Below are 13,419 nucleotides of genomic sequence, written 5' to 3' on the forward strand. Positions count from 1 at the left end.
GAAAACTACCCCTTGTCTTATAATTGAAGTTGTCTTCTAATCAGACCTCAAACAGAGGTCTGACTATGAGACTAAGATCCAGATCCCCCGCAGCTCTATGAGACTAAGATCCAGAACCCCCGCGGCTGCCCCTTCTATCACCGAGCGCCGGGCAGCAGTGGAGGTTGTCTGCGTGCATCGCACATACCTTCCCCAGCTGCCAGAGAGAATTCCCCGCAGCGCTGCCATGATGTGCCTTTTATAGGGGTATAAGGCATTTCTGAAGGCAGAGTGGCATATAGGGGGTATAAGGCATATCAGGGAGGCAGAGTGGCATATAGGAGGGTATAAGGCATATCAGGGAGGCAGAGTGGTATATAGGGGGGTATAAGGCATTTCTGGGGGCAGAGTGGCAAGCCTGGGGGCAGATGTGCATAACTGGGGAGCAGGTTGGCAAATAAAAGGAATTAAAACAAAAAAAAATCTCACTCATAGCTTTTATTAAATATGATAAAATAGTTACCATGAATTAATATTTACTAGTAAAACTTTTTTCCTATAGGGTCATATTATATTCAGGCTCTTTTTTTCCTAAATTAATATTTTTATATATGAAAGAGCAATTATTCTATAATTGGTCCATTACCCTATGACCACTCATCCCAACGATTACACCTTCCAAGAAAAGGAGCTATAAGCTGTGATTAACTTCATGAGCACTTTTATTACAATTACAATTATTAATTGTTAGGACACCCAGTTGCATAGAACTGGATTTACGACCCAATAGGGCGAACAGCCTTCTACAAGTTCTACTTTAATAGGATGAAATAGTCAGCATACAACTGGAGCTGACGCACCGTACAACTTCCACACACCCGGTAACATTCACCAAACCCGCAACCGGTCACTCCCAGGAGCACCGCTCAATAACGAGAACGCATGACGTAACGGCACAATGCCTCCTGGGTGTTGTAGTTCTCGAAGCAACCTAGCGTTTATTGGCATCTCAGGCTGCATGGTCGATGGAACACTGCAATTCCCGAGCTGCTCTATTACTCTCCTCCTACGTCTGTATACGGGGTTGTGTACGTCAGCGTTGACGTTGTCTGTGAGTGTGCGAGCTGTGGGATTCTGTTATCACCAGAAGGCGGAGGGAGAGAGTGAAAGCAGCAGCCGCGGGAGACCGAACCTACTGATTTTCGGGAAAGGAAAGGTGCGCTGCTGCTGAAAGGTGGCGGAGAGCCGCGAGTCGCTAGCCATATACGGCCCGGCCGAGGCGGCGAGTTAGCCACCAGCCGTGGGCTGTGAGAGATGGTAGCCCTTTAGCACCCAGCACCGTTCGAGCGGCCTGCGGGGTATCGCTAGACCGCGTATTTATACATGAGTAGCGAGCACCCCAAGTGCGCCTTGATTGGAGGGGCTGCTCTTGTTCGCGTGTATGTTTTTCCTCGTTCGTGAAGGGTGTGTATCTGTGTGCGTTTGGGTGCAGGGAGCGCTTTGCGGTGCCTATTAATTCATGGGCACATGCGATATGTGTGGATATGCCGCCTGTATCACGTAAAACTCTAATAAACTAGGTATTTGGGCAAGCCTGGAAAATGCAGTAATGTATGTATTCGCCCCAAAATGAACTTTATTATACAATCCATCCGGTGCTCCTTGTGTAACTTATAATTTGATCCTGTGTAATTGACTTCCTTATCTGTGCTTTGGTGATTGTTACCTAAAGAGATCCACTGATTTATTTATATATATATATATATATAATATATATATATATATGAGAGAGAAATATAAATAATAATGCTCTTGATGGCTGTAAATTGCATTATTTTTTTTGTTATAACCTTACTATATCTGTCTGCCACCACCTACTCTTTCACTGACACATCCACAGGGATCTGTGTTTATGAAGCTGCACATAAGGTCTGATGATTGAAATTGACTTTATTTCAATTAATATTATTTTGTATTCATTTTTTTACTCCATTTTCACTTTGATATGTGCCTTGTTCACTTAATTTATATTTTAATGTATACATATCTTGGTAGGGATGCCAAGTCCACTAGACAAACTTTTGAACTTAGTTTGCCCTGTGCCATATCTAGAAATGAAATGGTATAAACACACATATATTGTGGCCCCAGCGTGTGTAGTAGAAGGAGGAGTAGGAGAAGAAAGGTTATGAAAGGACACTTGTAAGGAAGCCTGATGATTGAAAAAGAGGAACAATTGCTGCTTTTACATTCGGATGCCTTTTGTAATTGTAGAACAGTCATACGGAGCGCATGAAGGGGGAATTGTAGACTATTTGCTTTCTTGTATTTATTGTACTTTCACCTTCTTCCATAGGGCAAGCGATGTGTAAATGTCGTGTCGAGCTTGTGCTCCTGTCTTTACGTGGAAGAAGCCAGACTGAATTGGTACAGAAAGCAAAGCATATAGCCAAAAAAAGAAGATTCCTTTAAAGATCTCCGGTATGGTTGAGCATTTAGGCACTTTGGCTGTTGGGGTTTTATCGGTTGTCGTTTAAGACGATACTGGAGAGAGGATATGATCCATTCTGGTGACAATTGCTCTTGTCGGATATTCTTTTTGTACTGGATTGTTTGTGCCGCTTCCTCCAATACGTAAACGTTTGATGCTTTGTCAGTCGTCAAGGAAAACGTATTGTAAAACAGGAAGAAAAGTAAAGGGGAGCGCTTTTTCCAAGACTCGAGGGATATTGCAAATCCTATAGTTTGGCCGTAGCAATATTTTCTGGCCGCTTTCAAGAAGTAAGGTCTATCCTATTTGTTTTTTTTTTTTTGTTTTTTTTTCTACGTTTATTAGGTTTGTTATCTATAATAACCTTTACCAGATAAAGCTTCATGATGGAAAATACACTTCTGAAGCAGTAAGGTAACACCTGAACACTCATAAAGATATTATTTTGGTATTTTATGGTTGTGGTGATGGAGACAATCGCTCACTGGAGGAGCTAGTAAGTCTGTCAGGATATTTGGTGAACAATTGTCCTCCACAGGGTGCAAAAATAGTTATTTTACATGCCGCTCATATGAACGCCACAGTGAACAACCATTGCCTGCAAAACCCAAGAGAAAGGCCAAAGATTACCCAAAGGTTCAACTCTCGCAAATTGGGCTTCTTCCCACCCTAAGTATAAAAAAAATACATTGTGTATTTTAAGTCTCAAATATTTGAAGACCACTACAGCTGGATTACAAAATAATGCAACTACGCGTATAGAACTATTTTTTGAACCAGATCAACCAGGATTTGTAAATATTTACTGGTTTGCTTGGTTTTTTTTTTTTTTGGACTCTTATCATCAAAGCCAACATAGCCAAGGAACTTCAGAATTACTGTGGATTGCCTTTTATATTTTTTTACGTTTCCATTCTTTGTTTAATCTGCGCACACTTTGTTTCCTGAGGTTTTGTCCCATTGACGATTCCAGGAGTCAGACTCATGAAAGAGTGTGGATACAGCGAAATTAATACTCGTGGCACATTCCCCATGGAGTCCACTCACAAACAGAAAACTGCTGTGAGGAGGAAATGGGAAGTCTTCCCGGGAAGGAACAAGTTCTACTGTGATGGCAGGATCATGATGGCTAGACAAACTGGAGTCTTCTACCTCACATTGGTCCTTATACTGGTCACCAGTGGACTCTTCTTTGCCTTTGAGTAAGTAATGTTTATCTTTTTGTAATATGGATGTATTAAACATTTGTGCAATATCCTTAAACATGGGTGCTGTTTGTAGTGCATATTTTGTCCCATTACCACATGTTGTCATTTGGACCTAAGGCTCAAGAGTCTTAGAATATTTAGTTATCATTTCCGTTCAAGCAATTACTGTTGGCAGCATCGTATTTTTGTGAACATAAGCGACACTACAACACCAAACTAAGCGGTTTAAGGGTAAATACTATATTTTAATAGTCTATAATTGAAGATGATACGATCTATTGAGCCATGTGCCGGGGAAAATGTAAGTTGTCAAGCCTTTGGGTACCTCAGAGATCGATATGGCTTTTACTCAGGTTTACTTGCCTTAAATTCATTTTTTACCTAGTAGTTTGAATGAAACCCATAAAATGACATTTCATTGCTTTTGGAAAATTGTTGTCAACTAGGTATGTAGATGATTTGTCTATTGCCTTTATTATTTCTATAGTGATATGGAATTGTGTGCATATGTATTTACAGATAATGCCAGTCAGGGGTTATTGGCTGGTACTATACCCCAATTCGGATAATACTTTTTTCATTTCAGCCATGGTTCCGAGTTACACTGCTGACAATATCCACTACAAGCAATTTCACACCAAACTTTTACTCTGTGAAAGCAATTTGCTTTGGGGTTCTCTGCAGGGAATTTAGCTGTTGACATTGACAGAGAGGGGAAGCTTTATCTAAATTAGCATAATTGGTATCAGGCGTTTAAATCTTCGGTCGCTCGCTGTAGACTTGAAAGGTGTCCTTTTCCTGGAGGTATGATTTTATCGATTATGGAACTCTTATAGTAAAATTCCATTATGTTTGCATTTTCAATAGATGCAAACATAGAAACTGCCAAAATAGTTGGCTGCTACTGCTAAGCTTAATGTTGCAATTCTTCTTAAACAGATTTCAATCAATGAAAATACTTAATCTTAAAGACTTTGTAGGCAAGGTTGGAACAATCATTGAACGTAGTCTTAAAGATTTAAAGGGATGTTGTGGCCATCGTATGTGATGGTTCAGTGTCCCTTTTAGCTTTGGGTTTTTTCCTCTTGCTACCGCATGGAGGGGTTCATCAGAATGTATTTGCCCTCTTTCCCTGTCTCTAGCTCCTTGGCTTTCAGGGGAGACAGTGGGCCAGATACATCTCTTGAGTAGCGGTGCACTTGTGTGGTATTCTCACTGCTAGTCAAAGTGCTAGGGGGTCTGATGAGGCTTCCCATGCATGTTCACTGGAAGTGCTCCCATTCATTCCATTGGTAATGTTTCATGCTAGGCGAGTGGCTGCTTCAAGCATGAAAATAAAACAAGCGTTGTTGCACTTGAGCTTTTCTTTCAGCTTAATAATGCACATTATAGTACTATATGCATTCATCATTAATGGACTGTAAGGGCCACGGGAGTACGCCTTTAAACAAACTCTTACACGTGCACATTAGTTACCTAATCTAGAATGTTCTTCAAATAACCAAAGCCAACCTGTCGCGTGCACAAGTTTCTATGGCAACAGCCTATCTGCAAACAATATAAATGAGGTGTCTGGCAATGGAGGTATTCAACAGCACAAGGAATTTGTAGTTCCGGATTTAGTCCTCTGAAGTGGAACAGCACCTTTAAATCTTTTGTTCACACGTACCTTTAATAACTGCCAGAGGAACTTGTCTTATCGCACCTCTTACATTTCAGCTCGACCTGCAGCTTGAGATTTGAGCTCCCATTAATAGAAGCTGAACTCATGGCTGTCTGGGTAGAATGATGAGCTGGTAATGTCCCCTTTTCTAAATACGCGTTTACTTCACTGCCCCGAATCTGTAATACATTTTTTAATATGTAAAGTATGTAACAATACATTGGGGAGAAGAATTTTTGCTTTTTAAACCACAAATGCTGAAGGTTGATAAATGAGTCACCAAATACCATAATGTAACCGTACAAAACACTGCACTCTAAAGGTGTTTGCGTTGCCATCTTTCATTTGCTTTGATGGGTTAACTTACGGGTCACCATTACATGTGCTCGTATATGGTCTTAAAACCGTTAGTTTCATCCCTACGATCTTATTTATAAGCGTCTTAAGGCATGAAGATTCAGGATTCCGTCTCAATATATGGCCATATATTGCTTTGCCTGCCACTACATCGATGTACCCCAAGAGTCCTATGTAATGTTACATGGGTATATTGCTTACTAAGGAGGTGAATTAGTGGGACTGCATTGCATTTTACCCACTTAGACTCAGGCCCTTTAAAAACCCTTTCTGGACACCATTAATGAAGCGCGTGTGTGCTGTTCGGGTGCACAAAATAGAGACAGAGAAGAGCACCCTAAAACTCATTGAGATAATATGTACGTACCGCAAAAAACTAATTCTGGCAAATATTGGGGAAAACTGTTTAAAATATTGTTTTTGGCTCCTGTTGTACGTTCAGAATTTGATTGTTTGGCTTGCGAGTTTGCTAAATATAGATTAGAGGATATTACTTGGCCCGTTATTTTATTGCTCCTTCTGTAATTCTTGGAAAGGCTAGATGTTTTCTTCACCATTGTAATTGGGTCATTTACAAGCAGTATAATAATAATATACCTGTAGTATTTCAGATAAGCTTTCACCAATCCTGTAGGATACTTGGGAAAAGTGTAAGGATGAACTGAATAGAACCAAATGGGGTTTGTGGTTTTTATAGCCGTAAGCTGCATGGGTCGAATGGCCCTTACCTCAAGTATTGTGTTTGTATGTGTGTGTCTTGTGCTCTGTACCTTGTTGCCAAAAAGAACATTAAAATATGTAAACTTTGTGATCTCTGTAAATTTGCTCCTGCTTAATAAGTCTATTTAGAAAAAAGTCTTGTTTTTGTGTGTTGAGAAGTGTTAGAAACATTAGTTGTCAGCTTTGTAGAGTGCCGTATATAACATTGCTTTCCTCTTGTAATGGCTGTTTTGTGTTATTGTGTTCTCCTCTTGCCTTCTTCCACACACTGTGAGGGGGATCTGCTGTAACCTTCAGCTTTATTGAATGTTTTAACACGTTGACGCTATCCCCTACATTTTTAAGAGCCCTTACTCCTGCTGTGGTCGTCATACATCATGTTTGGGAGCAGAACACCTTTACCTCGTGTAGAGGAAAAGTAAACACAGCCCTGGACAGGTACAAACTGGCTTTCAGTGCTGGGGGTTTGGATACATTATTTCCCCTATAGTTGTGTTGAGGCAACAAAGGAAGTTGGTGGAATGTTGCGCAACTGGTAAAATTGCAACATGTTGAGGTTACCCTGGGCACACTTCTTCACTTGTACTAAATGTGTAATGTTGCAGAGTGCATTATAGATCAGAAGCTGCTTGCTGGGGTAAGAGGGAGCTGTGGAATATTGCGTGGAGTCCTAAAATTGATTTCTTTATGTCTTTTAGTTTCTTGCTTTGTTGGAAAATAACAAAATAAACTTTGTCATTTTAATATTTCCTTTTTTTACTCCCAGTTCTTTTGTATACAGTAATATTTTCAGTGTATGATGCTGGATTGCCGGTTTACACCGTAGACTCTCCATTATCTCGATGGATAATGTATTATTTAAATACAGAGGTCTAATTAGCAGAAAGCTACTTCTGAGATTAATTATGTGTGGAACCAGCATCTATAAAACTGTTCTGCCCTTAACACCTGGTTGGATCGCAGTACTTAAGACATTTACTTCGTAACTGCACTGAAAAGGATTACACTGTTAATAAGGCAGACCAAGTTCAAAAATCCTTCACCTTCCAACGATATCGTTACTCAAGAGGCAAACTCTTCGTCTTTGTGTTGCTATGACAACCCTTATAGAATTGGATGTTTCCCATTAAGCTATTCTTGGTACCAGCATTCTTCCCCCTAAATGTCACGTGCATGGCTGTAGTAGCATCCCTCGGTGTGACCTCTATCCTCTCGTGAGACCCTCCCGAATAGGGCTTATTAGAGCCAGACTAGCGATTGGGGACTAGGTGACCTATTATAATAAACTCTCATGCCGGTTCTTTGTCATTTTCTGGTCAGATATCTGTCTGTCATACGGTCATTTGGTATAACACCCCCAGCATAACGCTGGCCTGCGCTTTTTAATGTTTTCTGGGTCCTGGAAATAAACTTATTACCAACATGGGGAAAAACTCGCATTCTCACTGGGGATTACATTTTGCATAATATAGTAAAATTACATTTCTGTTCCAAAGTGTAATGTGGGAATAAGACATTTTATTACTTTGAGGAAATGTGGAGATGTTTGGGAGGACATAGACATGAATCACTGCACTGTTTTATGTGTTGTGGTGAATGTAGGCTAAATATGGGTTTAGAAACATGATCCTTGAGATTTTGAATGTTGACATCCTGCCCGTGAATAATTATTTGGTCATGTCAATTGTATTCCATACATATTATTGAAATGCTTCATTGAAAATTCCTACCAAATGTGTTTACTAGTATGAGATAAATAATAAATTGGCTTTTTTTAAAAAAAAAAAAACTATTTTCTTAATTTCATGTTATAACTGTCTCAGCCAGCCGCATGTTTGCCATTTGTAGGTGTTCTAGCTCTGTGGTCTTACCCAGTGTACAAGACAAACACCCTGACGCCTTATCTTACTGCCTGCGGTAAACAATATAATGCCTCATTGTTAGTCGGCTGGACGCTCTGGGGTTTATTTACTAAAGGGAGAGTTGTCAGGGGACTTTGCCGGAGAGTTGTGGTTTGACTCAGCATACATAACCTCCAATGAGCTTTTGCTGTGGGAAGAGCTTGGTTGGTCCTGTATAATCAGTGACATTTCTTCATAGTCTCCTCACGCATTATATTATGCAGGGTCAGCTTAGCCCTTCCTGCTAAGGGAACTTACCAGCCAGGGAACAATCTGCAAGTCTCATTAGTAAATAGTAAACCCTTCTGACTAACGAAAGGCTATGGAGGAACAGACTTCATGAGCGTTGCTATAAAGAATCCTCTTGGTGTGGTCATTGAGCAGGGGAAATCAAAATATGAAAAGCAGATAACCACCAAGGGCACTTGACTAGGAGTACGTGGACACTTGTCATGCAGCCATATGTGTATGCCACATTACTGCAAACACATCTGCTCAGTTGCATCTCTAGATTTTACAAATACTCCTCATACATATGTTTCGGGGGTTTAATTTTTTTTTTTAGTTATGGAACAGCCTTCTGTCAGATGTGGGATTGGGGCCATTACAGTAAGGGAATATAAACATGCTTTGGATAGGCATAAAGCTAGCATGAATCTAAAACCAGATCAAGGACCCATTAAGGCCAAGTCCTATGTTGCCAAATGTTTATCTGCTGCCAGCTTCTATCAGACACAAAACATGCCCATAGATTTGTTCTGGACTTGTTAAAAATATACTTGCATATCTTGAACCTCTGAGTAATTTATACTTTTCAATGTTACCCAAATAAATAAATTTTTTTTATTACTGTATATAATATAAAATGTGTCGGTATGGTGTTCTAGGTTTGTAGTGTAATCCCTAAGACTGCTATGGATGGAGGGAACTGGTAGAGAGGACATTTTGTAACTCGCTTGTTTTAAAACATTTTTTTGGAGATACTGGACTTTGGGATTTGTGGCATATATTTTTCTCATTCGGATCAAAATTTGTGGGCCTAAGAAGCTGATCCAGATTGAAATTTATTAGAAAATCCTAAAGAGAACCTTTAATGTGCATTCCTCTTTGCAGGGGCTGTCTGGGACCTTAGACTGTCCCTTTAAGCACTTGCTACACCCTTTTCAGTTAGTGTGACATTTAACAAATGAAACCTATGAGTCCCCATGAGTCATGGAACTTGTGCAAGACTGCAATCTTAAAGAGCAAGCCTTTATTTCCTTCTTCGTGGGTCACAAAGATCAATAACAGTGGCATGAACATTTTAAAAAGCTCCTTTGTTTCAGATAAGTAGTTCTCTTCCATTGTTTTTATGCATTGAATCAAACCCTTTTCTGCAATATTGAGCATCTTTACAGCATCTGCGTCGTTTAATACAAAAAGGATTCATAATTTATATAGTGTAATGTAATGCTGATATTGTACAATACACAGCATATAATACTTGGTAGGGCTTTTTATTTTTTTTCTAGAGCCTTATTTTGATTAGCATTAACAGGTCTGCGTGTATGAATACACAAACCTCGGAATCTGTGTTTTTATGGCAATAACCACAAGATATGTTCTGAATGAGAGGTCTATTTTAAGCTGTGACATGATTTTTTTTTAAGGGAGGGGGTGTAAATGCAGCTTGAGTATTTTTACTTCCTTAATAAATATACAAAATATAGTTGTGAAAGGGCTACCCTTAAATTTGATGTATCATCACATTTTGGACATGATTCTTTTCGCATTCTCTGAAGCGATGGATGAAGATTCAGAAAAATGTGATGACTGCCAGGGTTCTTTGACTGTGAAATGGTCATATTACTGACATGTCACTATGGGAATGCTGTCTCTAGTAGATATGTAGAGTACATCTTGTACCATTAAAATCTTTCCTAGATGGGTGCTCTTCTTGGGCAATTGGATTTACAAGGTGTGCCAAGTTTTTAGAGATCCTTTATGGCACAATGCATCTATTAAGAGGCATTAAACATCTTGATGAACACTGGGATGGTGGTTCTATATTAAAGCTGCTGTTCCACCTATACCTTTTGCCCCGTAACTTCCCTGAATGCTCAAATTATTATGTACAGTTGAGGCCCAAAGTTTACATACACCTGGGCTAAAGACATTTAAACTCGGCACATTTCATGTTACCATAAATTTAGTTAGGAAAGCTGTTAATTGCAGGCAACTAATCCTGCCGATTACGCCATTTTGTTTTAATTGCTACAAACCTAATCATGCCACTTCAATATTTTTTATTTTAAAAAAAGTATATTAGTCGAATATATGGATAATAAAACACGCAGTTGTAATATAGAGTGATATACTTTTAGTTAAATAGCTAAATGCTAAAACAATATATCAATAAAGAGAACACCTGGTCATATGGAAGGTGCTATGGAAGGAAATGCCCCCTGTTCGGGTAGGCTTTTGTAGGTCTCTATCAATCGTGTGACTTGCTATTATTGCCAATCAGGTATGGTCAGCCATTATTACCAAGTATCTAACTCTGTAATCGATAACCATCATCCTGAGTACAAGCTTTATGTTGTCTGTATATGGGTCATCTTAAAACAATTAAGGCAACTACTCTGTAAACTTGCTAGACCTAATTATTTCCGCTTTAATTCACTATATCAGAACTCCAGTGGTTCAGAAGTTTACATACACTTTTAGTATTTGGTGGCATTGCCTTTTAATTGTTGAACTTGTGGAAAGCTATCCCAAGTGCTTGATTCAATAACTAGCTGGGATTTTTGCCCGTTCCTCCTGACAGAACTGTTGTAACAAATTTGTGGGTCCCCTTGCCTGACATGCGTTTAGTCCACACGTTTTCTATGGGATACAGATCAGGGCTTTTTTATGGCCACTCCAATCCATGCATACCTGTTAAAGCTAATTGGAATAGGTTTCTAGAAAAATAAAAAGTCCTACCAAGTATTACATGTTGTGTATTGTACAATATCGGCATTATCGGCAATATCACTTTGGAGGTATGCTTAGGGTCATAAACATAAAATTGTTTAGCTAAAAAAAATTAGCTTCATTCCATAATTTATTGACAATGGGGGCATACAGACATAAAGACACATAGTATATCATACTTTATTTTTTGTTTTGGAACGTCAGAGGGGATGTCGAGCATTACACTCTCCCTTTAATTATGTCAGGGCTGGGTAAATCTGCATTGAATTTAGATGCTGGGCTTGCATGCATGCAGCACAGAGATGCTTACACAGCTCTTCGGCGAGACCAGATCCCTGGGGCGAAATAGCCATAGCTACTACAACTTGACTACAAGATGCTTTGTGGTATTTAATGCAGATCTGTATGTATGAATTAATTTTTTAGCTTTTATAATTTGTCTACCTAACCAGGTTAAATTTGTTTAACCAGGCCTATCGTTTGGTTTTGGGGTTTGTTCAGCCCTACATAATAATCCTAATTCTTATCACTATTTCATCTTACCTTTCCTGTGCTGCCTCCTCCCTTGAGTATCATTCCACAAATGCTTATGACGCTGATTCACATACACACATCTGGGCCATCTTTAATATAAACGGAGCCTTAGGCTAGCTTTTGCTTCTTGACGTTATCTCTATGGCCTCCAGAAATCCCCCTCTTGTCAGTAAATTGCAATTTAAGGAAGTCTATATGGCAAGTGATATGCCATAAGGAGGCTATATGGCAAGTGAAACATAATAAAGCTGGAGCTGAACTGCCCATGACAGTGAATTGTCCTGCTGTAAGGATCTTAAAATATGAGCGATGTCTTGAAGCCTAATCTGAATACCTGTTTTACGGACACAACGATTCTAAGTGGGAAAAGTAAGAAAATGTGCCAAGATAGGCAGACCAGAAACGATTAAGTCAGATAGATGATTTCTCTTTTAAAGAGATTTACTTTTCTTGTCTTTTTGTGATACACGAAGAACCCGTAATGAATTTCAGTAAGAATGGAGACCAATAATTCCATGGAGTTTTTTTTGTTTTGTTAAGCACCATAATAATAAAAAAAAAAAAAAATTCACTTTTCTTCAATAAGCTTTTAGTACGTGATAAAAGAATAAGGGCCCAGCATCAGCTTCTGACATCCTCTCAGCATTAAAACCCTTTGGTTCTTAGTAATTGCGTCATTAGTATATATTTTTTTTTTCTGTGCGATATCTCTTATTTCTTAAAGTTTGGTAATTTCTTAGCCCTAAACAAATAATGCATATGGAATTAATTTTGCAATGTTAAAATAAAATAAAAAAAAAAATGCACTTGGAGCTAGAGCTTCCCAAACGCCACAGAACCAACCCAATAGAACTCTTCTGCGAATGTCGAGTCAGCCCCGGAGCACACTGGCAGTCTTATCTCCTGCACAGAAAATAACTGGGGACTGCATAATAAAAAATATTATTTTATTTTAATTTTTTTTTTTTGTCTGCACCTTTCATGGGTTTTTTTAACCCCAAGGGTAAATATTGGCTCGTTTCTGCTAGGAAACTTGCTGTTAATGGAACTTCATTTAAATATTTTATGTACGTGATGTTTCTGCTCAACTGCTCTTCCACTTTAGTAAACGTGTTCATCGTAAAATCGCATGCCATTAATACGATTTTAGTGGAAATTAGTGTTTAAGCAACGCACACGCACACACGCACACACGCACACACACACACACACACACTCTCTAATGCCTTCCATGGAAAAAGATCACATGTCTAATGTTTGTAGCATTGGGTAGTTGGTACACAGACTGTGAAACCAAAGCTTTATTTGTGCAGGAGGCTACGTAAAAGCTGCAGACATGTTTGCGGTATCATCCGAATGCTCGTTTTTATATATGTTTGTGTGCCTTTCATGCTTTTTCTTTGGGTATAAAAGCCGTGTTTCGCTTTATTTTCCCGATAGAGCCAGAGATACTGGCTGTTGGCTATCGCGCATATGTACCTGCTGCTTCTCTCCCAACACATCCTTCCTATGCAATGGAATATTTAATAAAATAATTTTAACTTGATAGTATGTTTACAATAACACAAATCATGTAAAGATTGGAACATTTGAATTGTCACTGTATAGCCT

General features: G+C 39.0%; 1 protein-coding gene across 5 annotated transcripts in view; it reads left to right on the forward strand.

The window, feature by feature from the left end:
- Positions 1–1,075: 1,075 nt before the first annotated feature.
- ZDHHC14 (zinc finger DHHC-type palmitoyltransferase 14) overlaps positions 1,076–13,419 on the forward strand; it is a 37,068-nt gene continuing 24,724 nt past the window's right edge. For 2 of the 5 annotated variants that reach the window (XM_053460865.1, XM_053460860.1), the window contains exons 1-3: positions 1,076–1,195; positions 2,336–2,460; positions 3,420–3,672. In XM_053460865.1, the coding sequence (XP_053316840.1) occupies positions 3,455–3,672 (218 nt within the window). In that variant the 5' untranslated portion in view covers positions 1,076–1,195; positions 2,336–2,460; positions 3,420–3,454. The other 3 variants (XM_053460861.1, XM_053460864.1, XM_053460862.1) reach the window with 3 other exon arrangements.

The sequence above is a fragment of the Spea bombifrons genome, chromosome 3 (genome assembly GCF_027358695.1).
Source record: "Spea bombifrons isolate aSpeBom1 chromosome 3, aSpeBom1.2.pri, whole genome shotgun sequence".
In the NCBI taxonomy this organism is placed as follows: domain Eukaryota; kingdom Metazoa; phylum Chordata; class Amphibia; order Anura; family Pelobatidae; genus Spea; species Spea bombifrons.